Genomic DNA, 26283 nt, shown 5'->3' on the forward strand with positions numbered 1-26283 from the left:
GCTCTGACAATGTTCCTCAACTTTGAGGATTGGTATTTCCAGCAGGACAATACTCCATGCCACAGAGCCAGGTCAATCAAGATGTGGATGGAGGACCACCAGATCAAGACCCTGTCATGGCCAGCCCAATCTCCAGACCTGAACCCCATTGAAAACCTCTGGAATGTGATCAAGAGGAAGATGGATGGCCACAAGCCATCAAACAAAGCCGAGCTGCTTGAATTTTTGCGCCAGTAGTGGCATAAAGTCACCCAACAGCAATGTGAAAGACTGGCAGAGAGCATGCCAAGATGCATGAAAGCTGAGATTGAAAATCAGGATTGTTCCACCAAATATTGATTTCTGAACTTTTCCTAAATTAAAACATTAATATTTTGTTGTTTAAAAATGAATATAAACTTGTTTTAAACTTCTTTGCATTATTCCAGGTCTGAAAACACTGCATCTTTTTTGTTATTTTGACCAGTTGACATTTTGTGCAAATAAATGCTCTAAATTATAGTATTTTGGGGGAATTTGGGAGAAATGTTGTCAATACTTTATAGAATAAAACAAAAATTTTCATTTTACACATATCCAGAGAATCCAGAGAAACTGATAATTTTGCAGTGGTCTCTTAATTTTTTCCAGAGCGGTTTATATACATTTGAAGTCAGACGTTTATATACAATTAGGTTGAAGTCATTAAAACTCATTTTTTAACCACTCCACAGATTTAATATGAGCAAACTATAGTTTTGGCAAGTCATTTAGGACATCAACTTTGTGCATGATACAAGTAATTTTTCCAACAATTGTTTACAGACAGATTGTTTCACTTTTAATTGACTATATCACAATTCCAGTGGGTCAGAAGTTTACATACATTAAGTTAACTGTGCCTTTAAGCTGCTTGGAAAATTCCAGAAAATTATGTCAAGCCTTTAGGCAATTAGCCAATTAGCTTCTGATTGGGTAATTGGAATAAATTTGAGATGTACCTGTGGATGTATTTTAAGGCCTACCTTCAAACTCAGCGCTTGACATCATGGGAAAATCAAAAGAAATCAGCCAAGACCTCAGAAAAAAAATTGTGGACCTCCACAAGTCTGGTTCATCCTAGGGAGGTATTTCCAAATGCCTGAAGGTACCACGTTCATCTGTGCAAACAATAGTACTAAGTATAAACACCATGGGACCATGCAGCCATCATACTGCTCAGGAAGGAGACACATTCTGTCTCATAGAGATGAATGTAGTTTGGTGTGAAAAGTGCAAATCAATCACAGAACAACAGCAAAGGACCTTGTGAAGATGCTGGAGGAAACAGGTAGACGAGTATCTATATCCACAGTTAAACAAGTCCTATATCGAAATAACCTGAAATGCTGCTTAGCAAGGAAGAAGCCACTGCTCCAAAACTGCTGTAAAAAAAGCCAGAATACAGTTTTCAAGTGCACATGGGGTCTGATGAAACAAAGATTAACTGTTTGGCCATAATGACCACCATTATGTTTGGAGGAAAAAGGGTAAGGCTTGCAAGCCAAAGAACACCATCCCAACCGTGAAGCATGGGGGTGGCAGCATCATGTTGTGGGGGTGCTTTACATATATATATATATATATATATATATATATATAATATATATATATATATATATATATATATATATATATGTACAGTATTTACAATATATTTGGTTAAATTTGACTTGCATCAGATGTAGAATATTACAGAAAATCTCTTTATGGATAATTTCAACAATCTTTGACATATCTTATACGAAAATATCACTCTACTGTATAAGAACAGTTAGCAGTAAAATTCATTGTACAAAAACTATAATGATATACCATTCTAATGCTGTAATGCAAATAATAAGAAAATATTCTGTTTTACAGAACGCTAGTCAGTTTAGAGGTCGTATTATTAAAGAAAATATCTCCACCATTAGCGCAGTGATGTACAGTGCAACAGTTTTGCTCACATTTGCGATTAAAAATTGGAATATCACACATATAAAAGTGAGCATTATATCAAAGTATCAAAATTGTTGTAGTAGGAAATTGTAGTAATTAAAAATAGTTATACATTTTTTTTAAATAACAATGAAACCATTTCAACCATACTCTTAGGCGTACTAATAAATTTGAATTTGTGCTAAAAGGTGTTTTACTTCACTAGCATCAGTGCAAGTAAGCGAACAGCCCTGCATTAGCGTCACCAAGCAGAAGTTTTAAGATGTTGGGCCTCATGTATTCAGATAGAAGACAAAGGCAGGCCTAACACAGTCGTAAAACCTAACTGAGGCCCACACACAAAGTCATAAATCTTACTGATAAAAACCACGCCAAAATCAAACAAAGGGAGTCCAAAACAGACTACAAATCCCATTAAGCCTTGCTCACTAAAGGATCGAACTCTCAACTCCTGTTGGATGAGGCACACGACAGAACGCCCCTCAACCATGATGTCATCGGAAGTAGAAATACCTCTGAAATCCTTCTGGGAATTGCTTCCAGCAACTTTGCTTGCTGTGTGTAGACGCAGCTCTTTGCTGCTCTCAGGTGTAGCCTCGTGGCACAAGGAAGTAACATCCGACTTGAAACTGTGGCCATACAATCTCCATCTCGCTGGATGAGTTGAGATTACTCTGTGTTCCACCGAACGCTCTAACGGATCCGAAGGAGACCGCCGAGCAATCCGCATCTTCATCCGTCTGCCTGCAGAAGTGAAGAGAAAAAGATTTCTCTTCCCTCTTCAATCAAGTTGACGTCGCTAATTTCTCCGCCAGCCCACCGAGAATCAGCAGCCGTACCGCCCGCCGACAGAGCGAGGAAACGGCCTCCCGTCAGTCGGAGTTAAAGGATGATGAACACACATTCTGCATCCTCATGCGATTCAAGTAAGAGGTTTACGTCTGGGAAGAGATCGAATATTATAGTGTGTTATTCCTGTGCACCAAGGTTTTTGCTTGTACAGTTTACGGACCTCCGAGTCCGCTCATTGCTGCTAATAATCCTCAAGGTATTACTGTAATGTACTGTTATTACGAATGAGATCTGCTGTGTTGTAGTCCAACCACATTGGACTGTTGTGTATTTCCACCATCGCGGGTGAGACGGCACACTGAGTTTATCCATTAAAGAACCAAAGACCACAGGACGGTTTACGAGCCGTCCACCGCATCTCTGAGTGATAAACTAACAGATGCTTTCTCCCCCACGATCGCGAAACCGGCTTCGGTGCCTCCACTTTATTCTCTCTCTCTCTCTCTCGTACTAATCACACACACGCGACCCCTCACAAATATTCTCGCACACATTTTTGGCTAGTAGATAACTTTGTGATACAGCTCAGCTTTGTCCCTAAGTTATCGTACAAGCGGAGACACGCGGTAAACGGGCAGACGCCATTAACCGGCTTCTCTCCGCCCACATTCGCGGCCATATTCTCTGGCCGGAAATCTCACGTGACGTACTCTCCACGAGAGTCACGTCCACCATTTTGTACACGTCACTCCTTACACACACACGCACACACACCTTCCTCTCATGTGTTATAGGATTATTTTGGTTACCATATCTAATTGTCACTGTTTAGTTTGTAGTTGTAAGTCGGAAGTTTATTGACTGCATTGTATTGATTATTAATTGATATTACTGCATAAATAAACTTTGTTATATTTCAAAGAGAAGTGTTTTGGTTTGTTTTGCATACACCTGTGTCACATGCTGGCAGGGGATGTCAGTGCTCGGATTCAAGCCTTCATTGTTTCCTTTTGAATGTTGATTTTCTTAAGAGAACAATCTAATATTGAGACTGTTATACTGTCCGGTTATTTGTCCCTGATTCCAGGGTGGTGCCCCGGCAATATTAATCCTTATTAATATTCTATTGATTTTTATAATTATCTTTGATAATTGTTGAATTTGAAGGATCAATAAGCTAGTGTTAATTCTAATCAATGTTCCATTGATTTTAATAATTAATGATTATCTTTGATAATAGTTAATATTCTGTTGAATTTGATGGTTATCTTTGATAATTGTTGATGTGAAGGATTAAAAGAGCTAACATTGATTCTCATCAATGTTCTATTGATTTTAATAATTGATCATTATCTTTGATAATTACTAATTATTGCTAATAACCAAACCCGCTCCTGAACGTAGCGCACTACATTTACTGGTGCCCCGTATGAGGCTTTAATGAGTTAGATTCAATTATTTAAATATTAATTAATAACTAAAGAAATAATTACCAATTATTTCTGATAGTAACACTGATCTAAACAACCAGTAGAACCTACAAAAACAAGTTACCTGAACACTCCCCCCATCCTCCATTGGTCAGAAAAACAAAGTCCTGCCCTAGATTCAGTCCATTGGTTGTCACAGTGTCGGGCTGGTTGGGACACTCCAACATACAAGAGCAATGTTTTGGAAGTGCTACAGAGCCACAGTGTTTAAACTCTTCAGGAAATCAACCTACAAATTTCTTATTTCTAGTTGACTCTTCTTAATCCCATTTTAAACTGGGATATAAGAAAGTATTTAAACGTAAAAAGATGACACCGTTCACCTTTAACTCTCAGTTGACAGTGATATTAATTATAAGAATTATTGTAATTGAATATTCCCACATTCCCACCACTCCAAAGTTCTGAATGTCTGTTCCTGTCTATGGATAAGATTGCTTGCATAGAGCAAATGTTCAGACTGCTAACAGGGACATGAGTAATGATTATCAGGGTAATTAGTTACTGATTACACACTACATCAAAATAATCTCATGTTATTAGAATTGATTAGTTCCTGATTGTAATAGATATTCTTAATCCTTTACATTTAGTGCTGAACTTGTTCCAGCAGTATTTAGTCAAGTGCATCATGAACTTCCTTATTATCACTGCACTGTTTGCCTGGTGTTTCCAAGTAAGCTGTACTGTATATACTGTGTTATGGTTGAAATGTGTCAACCAGAAGAGATTTTGCTGTACCATGGTAGATGCATGACCCTCCCCTTTTAACCAGATGGACATCTTCATTTTTTAAGTCATTTAGGATGACCAGTATGACTAATGATGAGACATTAAGATAGTATGTTTCATTTTTTCTTGTTTTCACAAAGTTTCAAAGCTGAAATGGCACCAAATTGTAGGAATGATCCTGCTGTTTTTGTACGGATGTCAGATTTATTATTAATTTGCTGTGAATAATCTTATCTTTTGGATTGCGTCCCTCAAGTTCCAACTGAAAAGAGAAAATAATCAAATGAGAAGGAGTGCCATTTTAAAGTACATCAGTAACTATATTGTGATATATACTGTTATGATATACAATTTTGTTGGTCATAGTGCTCACCCCCAGCAGTGCGCATGTTTCTTTAAGTTTAGTGTCAGTTTCTATTGAGTGTGTCAGTGTGATGAATGAAATACAGCTGCTATAGCAGTGCATGCTGGGATCCATTAGCAATGTGTTCCTCTGCCGCTGTCAGGTTGCTTCGAGCTTGCAGGTTAAATCAGGGTGATGCAGTGCCGTGCCGTCCCGCCCCATTAACGGCTCACTAAATGTTTCTCATGTCCCGCAGAATATTGGGAAGAAGATGACGTGCCAGGAATTCATCAATAACCTGGACGGACTCAACGCAGGACAAGATTTCCCCCGAGAGCTGCTAAAGGTAAGATGCAAACGAATCTCCCAGCAATCCACTGTGATGAATATGAAAAGTCACTGCAGACACAAACCACTCAAAATAGAAATAAACTGCTCTTTAAGTTGTGTTCCAAACCTAATAATAAATGTTATTACAAATCAACAGAAAATAAACACCAGACACAATAGTGCTACATAATAGCACAAAGCAGATTGGTACAGAATAGATATAACTGGATTGGAGTGTGTGGATGAGTGTAATGAGTTTTCAATTGAGATTTGAATGATTTTGAATAAAACAAATCTTATTCTCAAAATAGTAGTAATAATAAGAATAATAATTACAATAATTAAAATAAATATATAATGGGGACCAAGCCCCGCTGGCATAAACAATGCAAAGAGCTCTAATACAACAGTGGCACAGCGGTAAGACTAGTTGAGGTGGGGTTTGAACACCCAGTCTTTGGAACTGTAGTACAGAGCTTTAAGTCCTGTGCCACACAATCATTAAGTCTATATAGCTCCAAAAAGAGGCATATCAGGTTGAGAATACAAAACTATTGCTGAGAAAATGTTGATACAGTTAAGTAGTTTCTTAGACATTAGAGCATACTTTTCTGGAAAGCTGCTTTGAAACGATGTGTATTATGAAAAGTGCTATACAAATAAGACTTGACTTCTCTTCGCCATTGTCTGAAGATTTAGGATGAGTAAGCAATGATACAAAATAATTTTGTTTAAATTGACTAAGCTGTCTCCAAACCGCTCATTTACTTTCAGGACATGATGTTGGAATCAAATAAACACCAAGTTCTTTTTTATTTTCTTTTGTTTTTTTTGTTTTTTTGTGGCAAAACTGTTCAAAAGTATTGGCTAAAAATACAAATTTTTTAAATTTCTTGACCCGTAGGTGGTGCTGCCATGAAACTTGGCATATCCCCTAGATCATGGTCCTATTGAAGCATACCACGCTTTGTTTCGAAAGAACAAAGCATAGCCAAGATACAGCTTGACTTCCTGTTTTATGTTGACATTGTTAATTTTACGTTAGGATAACTTTTCAAAAATGGCAAAAATTGAAATTCTTTAAGGTCACTTCTGTATGGCTCGGTCTGGAGATCATCTGGGCTTTTTTTGTGCAAATTGGACAAAGTTTGTGGGAGTTGTTGCGGAAAAATCGATAAACACCACAATGGCAGCCGCTTTAATGGGCAGAGTGTCATGTATGAGGTCCATTACAATCATCAGAATTACATAGAATTATGTTTCTAGATCAGTCGGTTCAAAAGTTACACACAAAAGAAAAGTTAATTTTTAAATTGTAAAATTTATGGATAATATGTGATGATTTCCTGGAATATGTGAGGACTCTTGCTGCTGAATTCTAGATGCATGTTAGTTTATTTAGTTTTGGTGGGAAGACCAGTAATGAGAGTCTCTGTGTCTTTGGTGTTAAGGATGAGACACAGCTTAGCAATGTTACGAAATAAAAAAGAGTAGAGACTCTGAATGAAGTACTCTGTCGCTCTGCAGTTGCATAAAGTTAAACTTTTCTCAACTTTGTTTTGAAGCTGGACACGCCCACATTTTGTTGCCAATGGAAGTTGTAGCTCTTATTGAAAATAAATTAGATCAGTCACGTTGTTGCTGCGAGTCACTGGCATGTGAGACTTGATGAGACATTACTTAACTAATTTCAGTAAAGTTTACATTAGCGTATTGCTAAACTAATGACATGATTTGCTAACAAGGGTAAAAATACATACACACAAATATAAGGTATAATAATTCATTTTTAATTACGATGAATTGTTTTATCTGTACTTTTCAGTACATGTGATGGTGCCTTAGAATTTGTCAAAAATAAGGTATCTTAGTAGACAACATCATTAATGTTGCTACCTTTTGGAGCAACCTTGACATCAGCAGCACTGTCTTCGTAGGCAGCTTTCTAGGGTTTGAAACAAAGCAATAAATAGTGTAACACATAATGGTGTCTGCTGACCCATGTTTTATAAGATCATGTGATCTTTACTAATCAGTCACCAAGTTGATGTTTGAACACCTGATATAAGCTCAGGACAAAAGCACTCCTGTCCTGCATTCATGAGTTATACTGTACATGCTGTTATTGGAGACACAGGGGGATGTCTGGGGGGCCTGAACTAATACAGTATAACAGATCACAGCAGAAACTCAGAACTGTAGTGTTATACTGTACATATCTAGTGTATCAAGAGAAGTACTATTGTTGTGATACGGGTCATTCTACAGAAGGGTTGATTTCTGTGTCCATCATTAATATACACTGATGAGACAAAACATTATGACCACATGCCTAATATGTTGTTGGTTCCCGGCTGCCTCCAAAACAGCACCAACCCGCTGAGGCAAGGACTCTACAAGACTCCTGAAGTTGTCCTGTGGTATCTGGCATTAAGACATTACTAGCATATTCTTCAAGTCCTGTAAGTTGTGAGGTGGAGCCGCTGTGGATCAGATTTGTTGGTCCAGCACATCCCACTGTTGCTCAGTCGGATTGAGATCTGGGGAATTTGGAGGCCAGGGCAACACCTTGAACTCTTCATCATGTTCCTCAAACCATTCCCAAACAATGTGTACAGTGTGGCAGGGCGCATTATCCTACTGAAAGAGGCCACTGCCATCAGGGAATAGCATTGCCATGAAGGGGTGTACCTGGTCTGCAACGATGTTTAGGTAGGTGTCACATGTCAAATTGACTTCCACATAAATGGCCGGACCCAGGGTTTCCCAGCAGAACATTTCCCAGAGCATCACACTCCCTCCACCGGCTTGTTGTCTTCCAACAGTGCATCCTGGTGCAATCACTTCCCAGAGGAAAACGGTGCACACGTATATGGCCGTCCACGTGATGTAAAAGTAAACGGGACTCATCAGACCAGGCGACCTTCTTCCACTTCTCCAAGGTCCAGTTTCAATGCTCGCGTGCCAATTGTAGGCGCCTTTGGCAGTGGACAGGGGTCATCATGGGCACTCTGACCAATCTGCGGCTACGCAGCCCCATACGCAGCAGGGAGTGATGCTTTGTGTGTTGTGACACATTTCTCCCGCAACCATCATTAAAATTTTCTGTGTCTTGTGCCACAGTAGGCCTTCTGTCGGTTTGGAGCAAACGGGATAGCCTTCATTGCCCTTGTGCATCGATGAGCCTTGGGCCCCCAACACCCTGTCACCGGTTTGTGGTTTGTCCATCCTCGGCCCAATGTTGGTAGGTACTCACCACTGCTGACCGGGAGTACCCCACAAGCCTTAACCCTTTCAGAGATGCTCTGACCCAGTCGTCTGGCCATAACAATTTGCCCTTGTCAAAGTCACTCAAGGTCTTTACTCCTGCCCATTTCTACTGCATTCAACACCTTGACTACGAGAACTGACTGATCGCTTACCATCTAATCTACCCAGACCTTGACATGTGGCCTTGTTAGGAGATAATCAGCGTTATACACTTCACCTGTGAGTGGTCATAATGTTTTGGCTCATTGATGTATATGTAAATATTTACTTAAACAATGGATAGCTCACACCAGATTTTACTATTTGTTATTATAGATTTTTTTTGTGATTAACATTTTTATTAATTTTCAAAACAAAGAAAAACAAAACATATATACAGTGATTCAACATTAACACCCGCTACTTCCCCTCCCCGATCAAGAACCCCACCCCAAACGAACATCCCAGTGGTCTTACATAAATACACACATTTACGGAGAATAAAATAATAAATTGTGTGTGTGTGTATGTGTGTGTGTGTGTGTGTGTGTGTATGTATGTATGTATGTATATATATATATATACACACATACACTACACACACACACACACACACACACATATATATATATATATATCACACATATACATACACATACACACACATACACCTATAATAAACATACAACTCTAAACTATACCTCTCTCTCCACAGACCCACTGCGAGAGCCCCCCAAAAACGTCAAATATCTACCCCATTTCCCAATAAAAGAATCCCATATCCCCAGCCTCCTACATGATACCTCTTCGAAGGTTGCCACCCTTCACATCTCTTCACACCACTCCCGAATTGAGGGTGCTCCCACCGACTTCCAACCCCTTAAAACAATCTGCCTGCCTATCATCACACTAGTGAGGATCCAATTGTTTATGTATTTATCACCTACGTCGATGACCGCCCCATCACCCAAAACAGAGAGTCTGGGGCAAAACGAAATCCGAATGCCCAACACGTCACACAGAACACTCTGTACCTTCAAACAAAATTCCTGAATCTCAGCGCACCACCAAAAAACATGGGCCATGTCTCCTTCCTCTGATTGGCATCGCCAGCAGGTGAGTGTGTCTTTAAGACCAAGCCTATACAATTTAGAGGGGGTCCAATAGAAACGATGTAAAATCTTGAATTGTATAAGGCGCACCCTTGCATCTCTCGATGCAGTTTTTATGTTTTTTAAAATCCTAGCCCATTCTCTCTCCTCCAATTCCAGGTTTAAATCTTTCTCCCATAATCTCTTGAGAGTGGTTGAGACTCCGTCCCCCAGACTCTGAATTAATAAGGAGTAATACACTGATGCCTCATGGCCCTTTCCAAAAGCAGAAATCACCACTCCTAGAGTATCTGCTGCTTTAGGGGGGGTATATGCTATTCCCAAAAATAGTACAGAGCAAATGGTGTAACTGAAGATCCCTAAAAAACTGAGATCTGGGGATCCCAAAATATTGAACCAGATTTTCAAAGGATCTCATCACACCGCTCTCGTAAAGATCACCGAGTGAATTAACCCCCCTCGCAATCCACTCTGACCAACAAAAAGGGGACTTAGTAATGCATAGTTTGGGGGTTAGCCATAGGCTCGAGGCAACATTTAGATAAATATCTGAATTAAACACTCTGGACACTTTTGTCCATACTGAGTGTAAATGTGAAATAATGGGGTGTGATTTAACTTCCCTATATAGTTTGATGGAAAGGCTGTGCAATAGCAAAAAAGGGGCAAGGAGTTCTTGTTCAATGCAGAACCAGGGAGGGGCTCTTTCAGGTGGAAGCGACCAATGAGCCAAATGTCTGAGACCGAATGCATAATAATAAAAAAAAAACTTGGGTAAGCCTAGCCCACCTTTGTCAATCGGCCTTTGTAATTTATTGAAATGTAGTCTGGGGCGCTTACCACTCCAAATGAAAGACTTCGCTATGCTATCAAATTGCTTGAAATAAGAGAGGGGGACATCTACCGGGAGAGACTGTAGCAAGTACTTAAATTTTGGAATACAGTTCATTTTTATAACATTAACCTTCCCAATCATCGATAAATGTAATGAAGCCCACCTGTCTACATCGCTCAAACTGTTTTATTAAAGGGTCAAAATTAACTCTGACTAAATCAGACAAATTTGTTGGGAATAAAATGCCCAAATACTTAATGCCCTGTTTGGGCCACTGGAAGGCGCCTGGCTGGAAGGCCGTTACTGGACAGTATGCTGTCAAAGCCAAAGCTTCGGATTTAGACCAGTTGACTTTGTATCCTGAGAACTTGGAAAAGGAATGAATAATTCTGTGGAGGCAAGGCATAGATCTAGTGGGGTCGGAGACGAATAATAAAATATCATCTGCATAAAGCAGAAGCTTATGCGCCACACCTCCCGGCACCACCCCTGGAAAATCATCCTCCTTTCTTATCGTGGGTGCTAATGGTTCCAGGGCAAGACAGAACAATAATGGGGAAAGAGGGCAGCCCTGCTGAGTGCCCCTATCCAGAGTAAAATAATCTGAAATTAATCCATTTGTTTGTACCACTGCTACAGGGTGTCTATAAAGTAACTTGATCCAACCAATAAATGTACTCCCAAACCCATACATTTCCAAAAGCTTAAAAAGATAATCCCATTCTACCATATCAAACGCCTTTTTGGCATCAAGTGAGATGGCAGCTACCGGAGTCTGATCATTCGCCACTGACCACATGATATTGATGAGACGCCTGATGTTATCAGAAGAGCTGCGGCCTCGAATAAACCCCACCTGATCTATATGTATAAGAGATGTCATAACTTTACTTAATCGGTTAGCCAAAATTTTAGCCAGAATTTTTACATCTAGCTGGATCAGGGAAATTGGACAGTAACTTTTACACTCGCTTGGATCTTTGTCCTTTTTAAGAATCAGACTGATCCGGGCTTGTGTCATGGTTGGAGGAAGCTTTCCATTCTTTAATAATTCAGTATAAACTTCTAACAAAAGTGGAGCCAGTTCTGTAGCATAAGATCTAAAAAATTCAGCGGCAAAACCATCTGGCCCCAGAGCCTTACCAGTAGGTAGGGACTTGATTACCTCGTCAAGCTCCACCAAGGTTATCTCAGAATCAAGAGAGCTTTTTTGCTCATTCGTCAGTTTAGGGAGTTCTAATGGTTCAACAAAGTTTCTAATATCTTCATCAGAAAACGAAGACGTGGAACTATAGAGATCAAGATAGAATTCTTTAAAAGCATTATTAATATCTATAGAGGTAAAAATTTCACCACCATCAGATTTCACTGAGGGAATACTGAATACTGAGTAGAAAAAGACTCTCTCTGCTTTATATATCTAGCCAAAAGCTTCCCTGCTTTGTCCCCTGACTCAAAGTATGACTGTCTTGCCCTGAACAACCATGTGTCAAATGAGTGTGTCAAAAACAAAATTATACAGACCACATTCCCCATTAATGCAACAATCAAACCCCGAACTTCCCCCGGAACAAAACAAGCAGAAAAAAGGAAAACGTGCACATTAACCCCGCGCACAACAGCGCCAACCGGCGTCAATCCCTCTAAACTCAAAGAGTCCATGTACGCCTACGAGAACCTCCTCGACAACTTTGCCATCGGATTGCTCGAGTCCGGTGCTTCTGCACAAATTTTGTGAGGCACAATTACAATAACAGAAAATACTTTGTAAAACAGACCCCAGCCAACAGGCAGAATAACAGAAAAAATATGTAGATTCATTCACAGAACTGTCTCGAAGGTGTGTTCCTCCACAAAATAAATTCCAGCTGATATAAAGCCGTTCAGTTTCCTCGGACAGACAAACAAATGATCAGTGAGCCAGCTGTTATGAGTGCAGCAGATGAGGTAATCATTCTACTAGGAGGCATAAGCACAAAGAACAAACATATTTAACCACAACTGTCCCGAAGTAGTGTAATTCCACAAAACAAGCTCCAGCCGTTAGGCAGAGCCAGCGCGAAAAACAAAACCAGCATCCCGGTTCCTCGGATGATCAAGAGCCAAACTAACTACATTTTTTTTTTTTTAAAAACACCATAACTTACTCAGCCCGTCAACTTTATAAAAGACGTCCTTTATGTGAGCATATAGATATTTTGTGGTCATCCAAAGTGTCCATTCTCGATCTGGCCGGGGGAAAAAAGATCTTCCGTAAATGCAAAAGTTTCTTGGAGTTACGCCATAAAACAAACTCCAGCCGCTAGGCGGAGTCAACGCAAAAAGAAACAAAAATGGCACCCAGCTTCCTCAGATAATAGAGTCCCTGAACCGCGAGTCAGTCCACTAATATAAGAAACATCAAATGGCTTACTCCAATGTATTTATAAAGGAGAGTGCCTGTTTTGGACAAGTAAATACTTTGCGACCATTCTTCGTTTCTATTCTCAGTTTGGCCGGGAACATCAGAGAAAATGAGATCTTTTTCTGATGTAAGAGTTTCTTGCATTCCTTGAACCGATCACGTTTCTCTCTTGTGGAATTCGCAAAGTCCGGGAACAAGAAAATATTATGGTTCTTCCAAGAAAGCTTCCCTTTGCTCCTCGCCTGGCACAACACGAGATCTTTATCGGATGATTTCAGAAATCTGGCCAGAATGGATCGAGGCCCATCTCCCTCACCAGATCTTCGAGCTGGGTCTCTGTGAGCTCGCTCGATTTCCAGCTTGTGGCCTGTTATGTCCAGCAGACTCGGGGAAAAACTCATCCAGGAATTTCACCATATCTCTACCCTCTTCATGCTCAGGAATTCCAACAATTCATATGTTATTCCTTCGGCTCATATTTTCGAAATATTCCAGTTTTTCCGAAATTAATTCCAAATCTGTTTTGGATGCGGGCGGATTAGCAGATAATTCCCTTTCCGATGACTCAAGATAATCGATAATCGTTTTTCAACTTCTGTCACTCTTGTAAACAACTCAGAGAATTTTGTTTCCATCGCCATAATCGATCGACGTATTACAGCGAGATCCTCCAAGTCAGCAAGAACCTTCGTCAACATCACCGACATGTTGGACAACTGACACTGAATATCTTCTCCCGACGTGCCGTCCAAATCGTGTCTCCGGTCTGCAGTCCCGTCAGAGGCCTCAGCTTGAACACGTAAGTGTCTTTTAATGTCTCCAGAGTCTGAGAATTTTGACTTCTTTGCCATATTTACCTCAAAGAGCAAGTATGTAAATAGGTGTATTGAATCTCACCGGATCACAACATGAAAATAATAAAAAAACTAGCAAAGTTTGCAGAGCTCGTGTCTCACACGTCTGTCTCTCACATGGCGTCACGTGAACCCCCCTATTATAGATTTTTATTATACAAATGCATTCTGTTTTTGAAGTATAGCCACAAGATGTAAACATTATACATGATAATATGATTTTAGCATGATAAAAGGTTTTAACTGACCTCTAAATTAGCAACATTCTTTGCAAACTGTTTATTTCATGCAAATCTTGTAAACAGCTAAATCAAACATGACTTGTGGGCTGGCATTGATTCAGTGTCAGATCTGTGGCCGCCTGCTAGACAATCCTTCCCATGATGCCTTGATATGTCCGGTGCTGGTACAATAGTCCCTTTCCCAACTACAGTCCTGTATGTTTCCTTTAGTAACTTTCTAGATGAGAACTCATACAAGGAATGGAACACCCAATAGGGGAGACTTTTCCCCTATTGCATTCGCATTGCCAAAAGTTACCACTGTAGTGATGTAATCTAGTATCGACCATTTTTCTTCTGACGTGGTTGGAATGCACGTTTCAATATAAACGACAACAATGAAATCAACAACGCCGAAATCAACAACACCGACAGAGGATGCCGGGATCGGATATCTTTTGTTAGGGCTGTTTTACATGAGCTTTGGCTGCATCTGAAAATTTAGCCAGCTGCCAAATCAGTACATTTTTTAAACGACAGCATTTTTGGATGAATGGCACTCTAAAGGAAACTGGTCTCTGAACAGTTTAAAAAGCTACTTTTTTTCATCCTACCTCAGCCCGAAGGCAGCATTTTCCCGTTTTTTGGACGCAGCCTGTGTCTTCAGGTTACAATTTAATTTGCGCAAGAAAGCTGCAGCCGTATTAGAAATGAGACGAGCGGTCGGACTACCACGCAGCACGCACTGAATTTAGTGGACAACATGTTGAAAGCACTACATACTTATTTATCAACACAATCTTATACAATGAAGGCTTTTATGACCCAACATAAATTACTGTACTGAAATACTCTTGATGCAAGTTACCACACAGTAACAGACATGCAATACTTCCCTCATGTAAACTAGATTTCATGACGGTTTAGTGTATAATGGAGTTCAATTACTCACTGTTAATAAACATCTGATTATTTATATCTGTCATCCCAGGAAAAATTTGATGTAGTAATCACTTTATTTTCTGTACAGTCACACAGTACAGACGCGATGAAAACTCAAAGCGTGTCTCCCGATGAAGTTACACACACACGTGAAACGAGTGATCCTCTTTGTATACTTTGTTGGATTTTATTTTATTTCTGTAAAGGGAATTGTAAAATTATCACAATCCTCTGAGTAGCATGCTAGCAGCTAGTTGTTTACAATGGCGGATGTGGACTCCTCTCCTTTCTCAATGCTTTGTGCATCATAGGTTTTTGACCAATCACAGGCTGCAGCACCTCCCACAGTCCCTATACGCCCCCAAAGTACCAACTCCAGAGTAGGAGCTAAAAATCCCCCAAAAACGGCTCCGAGGAACTATAGTTCCTTAGGTGCGAAAGCAACGAAAGTACTAGTCCAGTACTAAAGTACCTAAAACTGGCTTTAGTACTGCCAGTGGGAAAGGGCCTCATCACTGCAGTAAAGCTTCATCAGCAACGGACCAAAACTGCCCCGTATGGATACCAGATCAAATGAATTTAATCTGCCAAGGTCAGTGGTCGTAAATAATTAAATACCCCCCCAGATCAGCCCTGCTGGATTGTACACTTCCTGCTTAAATAAAGTGAGTACATCTCACACTAACAGGATGTGTGTTGCACGCTGAAGAACTTGGCAGTAAGTACAGTTAGCACTTCATATGGCGTATATATATAAAGCTGCAGCAGTCTGAATGCCCTTGCAGAGCGTCTGTCGTGACTGTGCTGCCAACAAGAGTGACTGCTTTATCAGCTCTTTATAGCTTGATCTCCAGGTAGCACAGGACTGAACCACTCGCGCACTGTTTGCCTTAATGTGACGAGAGTGGCGCACTGCAAACTCTTTGTTCACAATGCATTCAAATCTGATCTTTAGGACTGACTGTCCGCATCCTTTTTCAAGTGATGAAATCTGATCCATATGTTCGGACGTGTAGCAGGGTTATGTGTCATTCAGAACTGAATTAAGAATGCCTTTTCAAATTCCGGTTGAATTCATGAATTTAAATTGAATTTGAATTGGCATAGCAAACAGGATGTAGAATTGTGATTTGAATTGGAATGTCGGGATCTGAATATTTAAAAATAACTTGAATGTAAAAATTATGCTGTCAGTATGCTTCAAAACAAACTGATGATCTTTTAACATTCATATCCAACTGCACTTGATTGATAAACTCTATAAAATATTTTAATATTTTGGTAGAAGATCCCTCTGCATTGGGATCACTGCATTGGCTGTCTCTGGGCCCCAATGCAGTTTTGAATAGACTGTTTAGAATATTTTTCTTCTTCTGCCAACTTGAAAATTCAAAAAAATGAGCAAATGTAAATGTATATCATGATAAATATCGATATCAACGATATGAAAAGGAATATCGTTATAATATTTTTGGCCATATCGCCCAGCCCTACTGTTCAGATTACAAACAATGAAACAAATTTGAATCATGAATACATTTTTGAACAAAGATAATGATCCTTTTAATGTTAATCTGGTCTAGTTCTGGCAAACAATTTAATCTGTTTGCATGTTTGACATATGTACCTTGGTCATATTAGAGTCTAGTGGACCACTTTTGTTCTGAGAGAGTGAGGTCAGTTAGAGCTGTTTTCAGTGACTCATTCTCAGTAAATGGTTGTACAAGGTCAGGTTTTCAGGTGATTGAGTGGCTGTTTTTTTTTTTTTTTTTTTTTTAGAAATCAACCAGGCAAAACTCAAAATATATCGATAGATAATTCTGTCCTTTTGTGTTTCGTGGTTGGTATCTGCAGGAACTGTTAAATTGGCAAATCCATATAGCACCTTTGAAACAGAACAGTGGGGGTCCTGGGTAGCTCAGCAAGTAAAGACGCTGACTACCACACCTGGAGTCGCAAGACCCTGAGCATTTTGCGGGAGCATGACAGCGTACCGGCACCTGCATGAGCAAATATGGGCTGCCCTGTGAACGTCTTTCCCCTGCTGTTTCGAGCTTAGGGCTGTTACAGAGACAGGTGTGATATTTCATGGCACCAATCTCAGTGATATCTGATAGGTAATAAGGATGTTCTCTACATGTCAGTTTATATAAAAATCACTTACAGCACTGTAACAATTAACGATGGCAAAGGAGGAAGCTGGGACCGACTTGACAAACACATAGACATTTAATAACACTTTTCAGTGTATAAAGAAACAAAAACACGCACTGCTTTTCAGCCAGCTACAGTTGCAATCAAAATTATTCAACCCCCCTGACCAGCAATACATTCTGGTGATGTTAATTAAAACACATCAACTAAAACCTCAGTAAACAGCCAAAGTAAGTTTTTAATACACATTTGAGTGATTTTGAGAACAAAGAGTTCAGTTTACCCAAATAAAAAAATAACTAATTCTCTCCACAAATGTCATGTCAAAAATATTCAACCCCTAAAGTCAATCATTTGTGGAACATCCTTTATCATTAATAACAGCAAATAAATGTTTCAGGTAAGTGTTCTCAGGCTTCGGACACCTCTCTATTAGAATTTTTACACATTTCTCATGAGCAAAAGCTTCCAGCTCATTGACATACTTTGGTGTCTGTGCTGCCACTGCTTCCTTGAAATCCCAACAAAGGTTTGCAATGGGATTTTAATGATGGACTGAAAGGGCCATTTAAAGACATTCCACGACCTATCACTGAACCAGATTTTGGACAACTTGGATGTATCCTTGGTGTTATTGTCTTGCTGGAAAGTCAAGTGATCACCGAGCTTCAATTTACACACTGAAGGCATCACATTTTTCATGCCAAAATGGCCTGATACCTGAAAGAATCCATGGTGTCAGTCACATAGTCAGGATAGCCGTTTCCTGCAGCTGCAAAACACCCCCACAACAGGACTGACCCACCTCCATGCTTGACTGTGGGGATGGTGTCATTCTTATCATCACCTTGTCATCTTACTCCAGATGTACTGCTGACCCATGGGTCTAAAACTCATTTCAGTTTAGTGTCATACGTCTATAAAACCTTCTTCCAGGACTCCACAGGTCTTTCCTACTTCTTTCCTATTACTTCTTGAAAATTCAAGTCAACATTTCCCTTGGTGAACTTTGTCTATTGGAAATTGAAGTGCCTTGGAAATGTACTTTTAGCCATGACCTTTCTTGTGTAATGAAATAATCTCCTCTATTAGCTTTTGAGACAGCTTATTTTTAAAAAAAATTCTGCATAGAAATACATTTTTGCTTACAACGCTAAACTTACATATTAAAACTTAAGTGCCATTGCAGATTGATGACTTAGTTTTGTTTTAAAACAATTACTTGTGTAGCCTTACATATTTAAGAAACAGCTACATGCAATAGGGGTTGAATAATTATAACATGGCTGTATTTTTAAAAAAAATCCTGCTATTTAGAAATATTAGGTTATATATTCACACTATGACTTTGAATGTGTCACTCAACTGATATATAAAAATTCTGGGTCATTAGAAAAGCTTACCTTTGTAAATCCTTACTGTCATGGGGGGGGTTGAATAATTTCGATTGCAACTGTACGTCAAATCATAAAACACACACAAGAACACGGACAAGCTTCGTGCATCTCTCTCCCATCTGCTGCTGTCTCTTCTCCTTAAATACTCCCGCCTCCCCTCGCTGGAACGTGAGGCCGGTGTGGCGTGCAGGTGGAAGTCATTTGCCACTTATCTTCCCAGCCTCACTCTGCACAGACGCCGCTCAGCTCCACCCTGCTCACCACAAGCAACTTTAATGAAATAGTGAGTGACCTTGTTTACATATCCCTGGAGTTATTGTGCACAATTCATAAGTACACATCATTCTGAAGACAAAAATGTTTGTTATATTTTGTTAAAATTTAATAACTTGATCCGCCTCTGAAACATATGTCCTCTTCAACTGATCTCACCAAGGTCTCTAATTTTGAAACATCTTGTCATGTAGAGAACACTTTTCACCAGCCAATTCTCCATGGAAAAAATCAAGTTGAAATTTTTCACAATGCAGAAGTGAAATTGTTTTCATGATGACTTTAAGGAAAAAGCATGGGTCCATAAACTAGAGGAAATCTTTTATTTTTTGAGCAAACAAATGTATTTTGCTGTTACATTTTTGTTCCAGTACTTTGTAGGCCTGTTAATAGGGCAGAGAAACTAAATTCAAATTTTTACCTTAAATATTTTCAAAAGTCAACTGATTTTTAAATGGACGTTGTTTCTTTTGTCCACAAGAGGGCGCATTGAATACATAAACAATACAGCACCATGTTATATTATTGCAAAGAACATTTCTGGCTATTAAAAAAAAGAGCATTTCATTTTCAACTTATGTGCATAAAATAACTAAAAAGTTTTAGCTTCAATAGACAGTTCATATGGTGTTACACTCGCATTATTCCTACTACTCCAGACTCAAGCTTCATAATAACAATGAAATAACACATTTGTTTTTCATTCATTACAGTTGTATGTAGAGTAGCAATATTCACAGATCGCAGTGGTATTCGGCTAAACTCGGTGGTGAAGCGGCTCAGACTATGAGCCCAGGTTAGGGCTCATCTTTGTTTCCCTTTGTTTTTGTTTATTCAGCATTTCGTGCAGAAGCTCTGTTTTTTAGATGTGTCAAATTAAAAATAACTTTAAAAAGCATCTTGAGACACCTGATTTCTGTTAAACTGTATTTGTTGTGCTGTGTCTAGCCTTCTTTTAGCACAAGAATCCGATCAATCTGAAGTTGTCAGTGGTTGACACACATCCAAAATTCAAATGCACAGTTTTAGCATTCAAATGTGCAATTTTTTTCTTAAATTCAATGGATATTCAAATTTTAATTTGACAGCCCTAGTACTTTGCACAGTACACCGGCGCCATGGTACTACTACGGTACTCAAGCTTCCACATACCGGTGGTACCACAGTGTTTTTCATACGGTAGTACTTTATTTTTAGTAATACCATAAAAATGGTTGTATTTATCAAAGGTAGTAGTGGTATTTGGTTGAACCCAGTTGTGAAGCTGCATTTGTGACTCAGACTCTACATCACCATGGGAACGGCATTTATCTGAGCCCAGTGCTTTTAGATGAAATGTGGGAATCTCAAGATGCGCTTTTCCAAATCGAGCTTTTGACACAGCATTTTAAAATGCACTGCTCACTTATGATGCGAGACGCTGATGAGAGAGCAAGACAAAAACTTCTAACTGACACATGTGTACATAGACGATTCTGGAAGTAAAAATCCCGTTCATTTTAAAAAAATGCAAATTAAATATTTACGATAACCGACTACCGTGATCTCCGAGGTTGATGGTATATGTTTCTGTTAAACTACAATTACACTACTCATGATCCTGAAGAGAAAAACTCCAATCAGAGAATCCCGTCCAACAAAGTGCACCAAACAAGCGCTGCAGGGACCGCCCACTTGCATGATGCACTGTAAATGACACAATCTAGTCGCTCTCCCTACACTCTCAAACTACTTGTATATATTTGTAAATATTTAATATTTTGCCATTACATTAAAATATATTGTTTCTATTCTTATTATCAACAACTTAAAAACACCATTCACATTTTCTCCAGAAACTTCAGAAAATAACAAGATGTATCCGTCCATATGACGAACAGAATTTTGTACCAATTTTTGTAATTTACACCGTTAAATAACAATATAATTCTGAGCAGCTAACAGGTATTTAAAAGCATTTTAAATGTTCATTGAGGGTAATGTTCAGATCACCTCAAGCTTTTGTCATGGTATATTTCTGAAGAGAATTAAAGCTGTCAGATGTTTAGATTTGCTGAAGGTCTAGCCTGTAAAACAGACATAAATGACTTCATGCTTCTGTGTAATCACACACCGATCACACGTCTATTCTCATCAGAATATTTTTACATACACAAGTGCTTGAGTAAGACTCACTGACCTGTGATGAATTCAACCCTGTATTCACCTTAACTGAATTTAAGTTTGTGATGTGGATGTCTGAAAAATGTCTGAATATCGGATTATATAGGAGTCACAAGACTGCTCATGAATTTGATGGCATGATCAGTGTATATACAGTGACTGTATATACAGAGGAATGTTCAACATTCAGTGCAAGTTAAGCTTAATTAAGAGCATTTGTGGCATAATATTTATTAAATAAAAAAATTATTTTGACTCGTCCCTTCCTTTTCTTTTAAAAAAGCAAAATTATGGGTTACAGTGAGACAATTACAATGGAAGTGAACATTCCTTTAAGTCACACTAAAAAAATGTCAATGTCATTGCATCAGATAACAATATATAAAAATGAGTGTTATATACATGTCTCAAATGCAACTGGATCTTTTCTCAGAGTGATTTTTGCTCAATGACATTGAATGAACTGGTGTTGTGGTAATTTTTAGTGGATGTATGAAGTCTGTTCACTGTAAGTTCACACAGGTGTCCTAACAGAGGAACCACAGGTAGAGTTCAGCACATTCGGTTTTTTGCAGGTGACAGACAGCCTATCAATAATTACTCTTGTAGGGTCACGTGTCGTGAAGTTCAATGATTTCCCAGCATTTTTTGAACACTGATCAGTTGGCAAAATGGAAGACGGCAGTTCCTCGGCGCAGTGCTAAGCCATACTTAGAAAATATGTTCCAGTTTTCTGAAAATGTTAAAGATTCGTTTCGTTTTAAATGTTTGCTTTGTTTGCCTAAAACGAACATATTGAAGTATGTAAACTTTTAATTTCTTGTGAAAGCTTGAAATGATCTGTGCTTTAGAGCTAAAGTTTCAGTATGAAGTATGGTCGGTCAAATAATTTATGGATTTGCCCGCCTAGTTGCCATAGCCTTGTGGATACACCGCTAACGCATGGGTAAGGTTCGACAATAACGTTAGTTAGCATGCAAAAGCGTGAATTCAAATGTAAATGAGCTTAAGAGATAAATAAGTTAATATCTTGTAACTTTTATAGTTTTTTTTAGTTTTTTTTTTACCTTGCATAATTACTATAGTTATGTGTAGAGCTGCACGATTAAATCATAAAAAGATCACGATCTCGATTCAAACACCCACACGATCTCTTTCCAAAATGATAACGATTCGCCTGTCTTTTAAACCGTTGACAAAAATCATATCGGAACATTCAGACCTGCGTTGGTGCTGCTGCTGAGCCAGAGAGAGCAGTTATCATGTTCTGCCAGAGCTGTGTGAGAACACTACCATACTGCTTTTGTGGGGGTGATTAGGAGTGTTAAATAAAAAAATGAAGATGATTATGTCTTTTTTGTCAATTCAGTTGTTTCATTTCTATAAGTTTTGTAACATTCTAAAAGCTCTTTATTCCACAGATACTACAAGCTAGTCAGTGTAATCAGTAGGTTGCTTCAGAGGCATAAGGTATTGTAAGTATTACATACAACAATGCAACAATAATAAAACAATGCGTTGACATAAAAAAGGAAATTTACTTTTGATACTTAAGTACTTTTAAAACCAAGTACTTCTGTACTTTTACTTAAGTAAAAATCTGTCTTTACAACTTTCACTTGTAATGGAGTAATATTTGACCAGTAGTATCTGTACTTTCACTCAAGTAATGGAGTTGTGTACTTTGTCCACCTCTGGTGTCATTCCTAACAAACTTAAAGCACCTTTAAAACAGAGAAAATATTAACCTTTTTAATTAATAGTGTTTATTTGTCCTAATGGCAGGGTCCCAGTAGAATGATTGATAGGTGTCAGGTTTATAAATGCTGGTGAGATAACTCAGATCCTCTGTCTGAAAATAAAGTGTTAAATCAGGAGTTAAAAGATTACTAACTGTAAATTAGTTTGAAAATCACAGTGGCAATCTTAAGATGACTTCTGCTGTACACATGCGGAGGAGAATCCACATCTCCAGTAATAAATTATTTTATTCTTATAATCACATATAAGATATGGTGGTTTTATTATTTACTTGAATCACAATTAATAATACTTCTCCAAAACAAGATGATGGTTCAGTAATGTGTCAAATCTGCCATATTGAGCATTTCACATTCGTTTTTCATTTTCTACAAGGGGTCCTGCACTTCACTTTACATAACAGCTGAGAAATCTGCATATGACCTTTAGCTAGTTGTTGAAGGTAACAGTACCCTACCTGAAGAATATTCAATAACAGAATCTCAGGACAGAGGCATAAGTTAATCAGCCATTGAAACACTGAAATTTTGAGATTCCTGTTAATGTGATGAATCGATGTAGTTCACAATGCATTCACTGGTACACAGAGTAATCTTGCATGACTTACATCTGAATCATATTAATCACTTGCTCAAATCATGTTTTTAAAGGTGATGTGTGTAATTTTTTGGATGTTAAAATTAGGACTGGGGGAAAATATCGGTTTTCTGATTAATTACCATCTTCATTTGAACAATCCGGATCTCGATTCTTAAATCATAAGATCAATCTTTTACTATATGCGCAACCCTCAACAATGCACATAAATTACTTGCATATGCAACCAAATTGCATGCTAGAAGAAGCCTTTATTTTGGTCACACATTATACATACATTCTTTGCATATATACAGTGAAATTTTATTTGTTTTTCACATATCCCAGCTAAGCTGGGGTCAGAGTGCAGGGTCAGCCATGGGTCAAGGGCCCAGCAGTGGCATCTTGGCAGTGCTGGGGCTTGAACCCCCAACCTTCTGATCAGTAACCCAGAGCCTTAACCACTGAGCCACCACTGCTATGCGACTAAAAGTGTCTGTGATTGGCCACTGTCTGGTAAATGTTGATATTTCACTCAGGAGTGATTTTAGTATAGTGATGAAGTGCAGCAGCGAGATCCTTTCACTGTGTGTTGAGAGTAAAAGTTTGATTTGACTCATTCCGTGTAATGTGTGTCCAAAGACGAGATCCACACAATCCATTTGTCATTGAATAATGTCTCTTTTAATATCCTTTCTGTTCTTTACAGTCAGTTGTTATAAAAATATTGAAACATTGATATTGAAAAGATATTGAAACATTGAATTCTAATCACACATAGCACTTTCAAGTGAGATGCTCACTGAACTGACACTATTCTTAAAGAGACCGTACCGTTTTAGCACTTGTACTACAAATCAGTGTAAATACTTGTAAATAGTACAAATTATGCATGTAAACAATAAACATGTAACTAATATATATAAATAGAAATATTCTGGCCTTCCACATCTCTTTCTGTCCTTGTTAGAGCCAGTTGTCCTTTGTCTTTGAAGACTGTAGTGTACACCTTTGTATGAAATCTTCAATTTTTTGGCAATTTCAAGAATTGTATAGCCTTCATTCCTCAAAACAATGATTGACCGATGAGTTTCTAGAGAAAGCTGTTTCTTTTTTGCCATTTTTGACCTAATATTGACCTTAAGACATGCCAGTCTATTGCATACTGTGGCAACTCAAAAACAAACACAAAGACAATGTTAAGCTTCATTTAACGAACCAGATAGATTTCAACTGTGTTTGATATAATGGCAAGTGATTTTCTAGTACCAAATGATCAATTTAGCATGATTACTCAAGGATAAGGTGTTGGAGTGATGGCTGCTGGAAATGGGGCCTGTCTAGATTTGATCAGAAATGACTTTTTTCAAATAGTGATGGTGCTGTTTTTTACATCAGTAATGTCCTGACTATACTTTGTGATCAGTTAAATGCCACTTTGGTGAATTAAAGTACCAATTTCCTTCCAAAACGGCAAAATATGTACATTATTCCAAACTTTTGGCCACCAGTGTGTATGCATGTGTATATATATATATATATATATATATATATATGTATATTAATGTAAAACAGTGGGAGATTTTCAACCTATGATTGTAAATTACTTAAATTGCGTAAACTTTTATATATCAAAAACAGATGGCACACCTAAAGACTCAGTCACATTCACCCCTGTCAAGGTGTAATTTCATGTACATACAAAAGACCACCCAAACCGGTCATTGCCAGACCAACTTGCTATTGGTCAGCACTGCAAATTTGTGTGTCAAAGTTCACAGAAACTTAGAAATTAGTGTAAAGAAATGTCTGCGCCAACAAAAGTCCATCAGGCAAAATTCTTGATCGAGCTTACTATATTTTGGCAATGGAAATTACCTGTGTAAGGCTGATGTGATCGATCAGAGCTTTAGTGTTAGAAAGTGTTTGAGCTTTACAAATAAACCCTAACTAGAAAGTATGAAGAATATCTATGGTGCCTTAATCCCACCACAGAGGGGAAATAAGGTAATTCTGACTTTATATCTCACAGTTGTGACTGTATATCTTGCAACTGCAACTTTAGTTCTCACAGTTGTGAGTTTATATCTAATATTACTTTTTTGCATCAGCTGAAAGCTATTGAGAAAGTGAATAATGAATGTGAAACCAACTTCACCTCAGCAATTGTGAGAAATTAATGTTGCAATTGTGAGATAAAAACTTACAATACCTAAATCTAAAGTTACAATGCTGAAATAAAAAGTTTGAATTGCAAACTGTGAGATGCAAAGTCAATTTCTTGATATAAACTCAAAATTCCAAGAAATAAAGTCACAACTTTGAGATATATAATTTGCAATTGCGAGATAAAAACGAAATTCCTAGATATAAATTCACAATGCTCATATATGAAGTCGCAATTCTGAGATGTAAACTCGAAATTGCAAAATATAATGTTGAAACTGCAATTTGAATATTAAGTTGCAATTGCGAGATAAAAACAATTCCAGGACATGAAGTCACAATGCTGAAAAATAGAGTTGCAACTGTGAGATGTAGATGCGATATAAAAAGTTGAAATATGTATGTGATAGAAATGTGATATAAAGTCACAATTGCGAGATTAACATTTATACGTTTGGCAGACGCTTATATTCAAAGCGACTTATGCATTCAGGGGAATACATTTTTATCAGTTTGTGTGTTCCCTGGGA

General features: G+C 38.3%; 1 protein-coding gene across 9 annotated transcripts in view; it reads left to right on the plus strand.

The window, feature by feature from the left end:
* Positions 1–26283, plus strand: part of LOC127433365 (PH and SEC7 domain-containing protein 3-like) — a 204532-nt gene that overhangs the window by 130948 nt on the left and 47301 nt on the right. For 7 of the 9 annotated variants that reach the window (XM_051685198.1, XM_051685199.1, XM_051685202.1 and 4 more), the window contains one exon: positions 5573–5662. In XM_051685198.1, coding sequence (XP_051541158.1) covers positions 5573–5662 — 90 coding nt within the window. Of the gene's footprint in view, positions 1–5572; positions 5663–9610; positions 9864–26283 lie in introns of those variants that run through there. The other 2 variants (XM_051685201.1, XM_051685207.1) reach the window with 2 other exon arrangements.

Source organism: Myxocyprinus asiaticus, chromosome 43 (genome assembly GCF_019703515.2).
Source record: "Myxocyprinus asiaticus isolate MX2 ecotype Aquarium Trade chromosome 43, UBuf_Myxa_2, whole genome shotgun sequence".
NCBI classification, from domain to species: domain Eukaryota; kingdom Metazoa; phylum Chordata; class Actinopteri; order Cypriniformes; family Catostomidae; genus Myxocyprinus; species Myxocyprinus asiaticus.